This window comes from Eimeria mitis, genomic scaffold, assembly GCF_000499745.2.
Source record: "Eimeria mitis Houghton genomic scaffold, Emh_scaff517, whole genome shotgun sequence".
NCBI lineage: Eukaryota > Apicomplexa > Conoidasida > Eucoccidiorida > Eimeriidae > Eimeria > Eimeria mitis.
Window position 1 is genome coordinate 7,741 of NW_013573463.1, and position 675 is coordinate 8,415.

The window sequence follows — 675 nt, forward strand, 5'->3', positions numbered from 1 at the left end:
TGTTTTTTCTGTTTATAGTGTGAAAGCAATAAAGACAGAGATAAATATATTAAACCCCTTTGATTCTCCAGCAGCAGAAGAGCAGCAGTTGCTGCTGCAGCAGCAGCTTGTTGCTGCTGCAGTACAACNTTTGATTCTCCAGCAGCAGAAGAGCAGCAGTTGCTGCTGCAGCAGCAGCTTGTTGCTGCTGCAGTACAACTAGGAATGTATCTATTAACACTTGTTTCTTACTCTGCTGCTGCTGCTGCTGCTGCATTCCTTCGATATAATATTATTGTATTAGGACCCGGATCTCCTGCTGCTGCTGCTGCTGCTACAGGAGCAGCAGCAGCTGCTGCTGCTGAAGCTGCTGCTGCTGCTGCTGCTGCTGCAGAAGAAGGAGCAGCAGCAGACCTGAACGGACGCAGACAAACCCAAAGAGCAACGCTGCAGCAGCAGCTGCTGCAGCAGCAACTGGGGCTGCTGCAGCAGGAACAGATGGAGCAGCAGCAGCTGCTGCTGCTGCGGCAAGAAGAGTTGCTGCTGCAGCAGATAGCCAAAGGTAGATCAGCATCAACAGCAGCAGCAGCACGAAAGTCCTTAGCAGCAACATCACCAGAAAAGGAAGCAGCAGCAGCAGCAGCCCGCAAGTCTCTTGCTCTGGCATCCAAAGGAAGCAGAGATGATGCAGCAGCA

General features: G+C 51.6%; 1 protein-coding gene across 1 annotated transcript in view; it reads right to left on the reverse strand.

Moving 5' to 3' along the window:
- The window catches only part of EMH_0014880 (leucyl-tRNA synthetase, putative), a gene marked incomplete at both ends in the record, with an annotated part of 8,221 nt that overhangs the window by 653 nt on the left and 6,893 nt on the right, over nucleotides 1-675 (reverse strand). Inside the window, one exon of the mRNA XM_013500237.1 lies at nucleotides 232-393. Within this exon, the coding sequence (XP_013355691.1) occupies nucleotides 232-393 (162 nt within the window). The remainder of the gene's footprint in view (nucleotides 1-231; nucleotides 394-675) is intronic.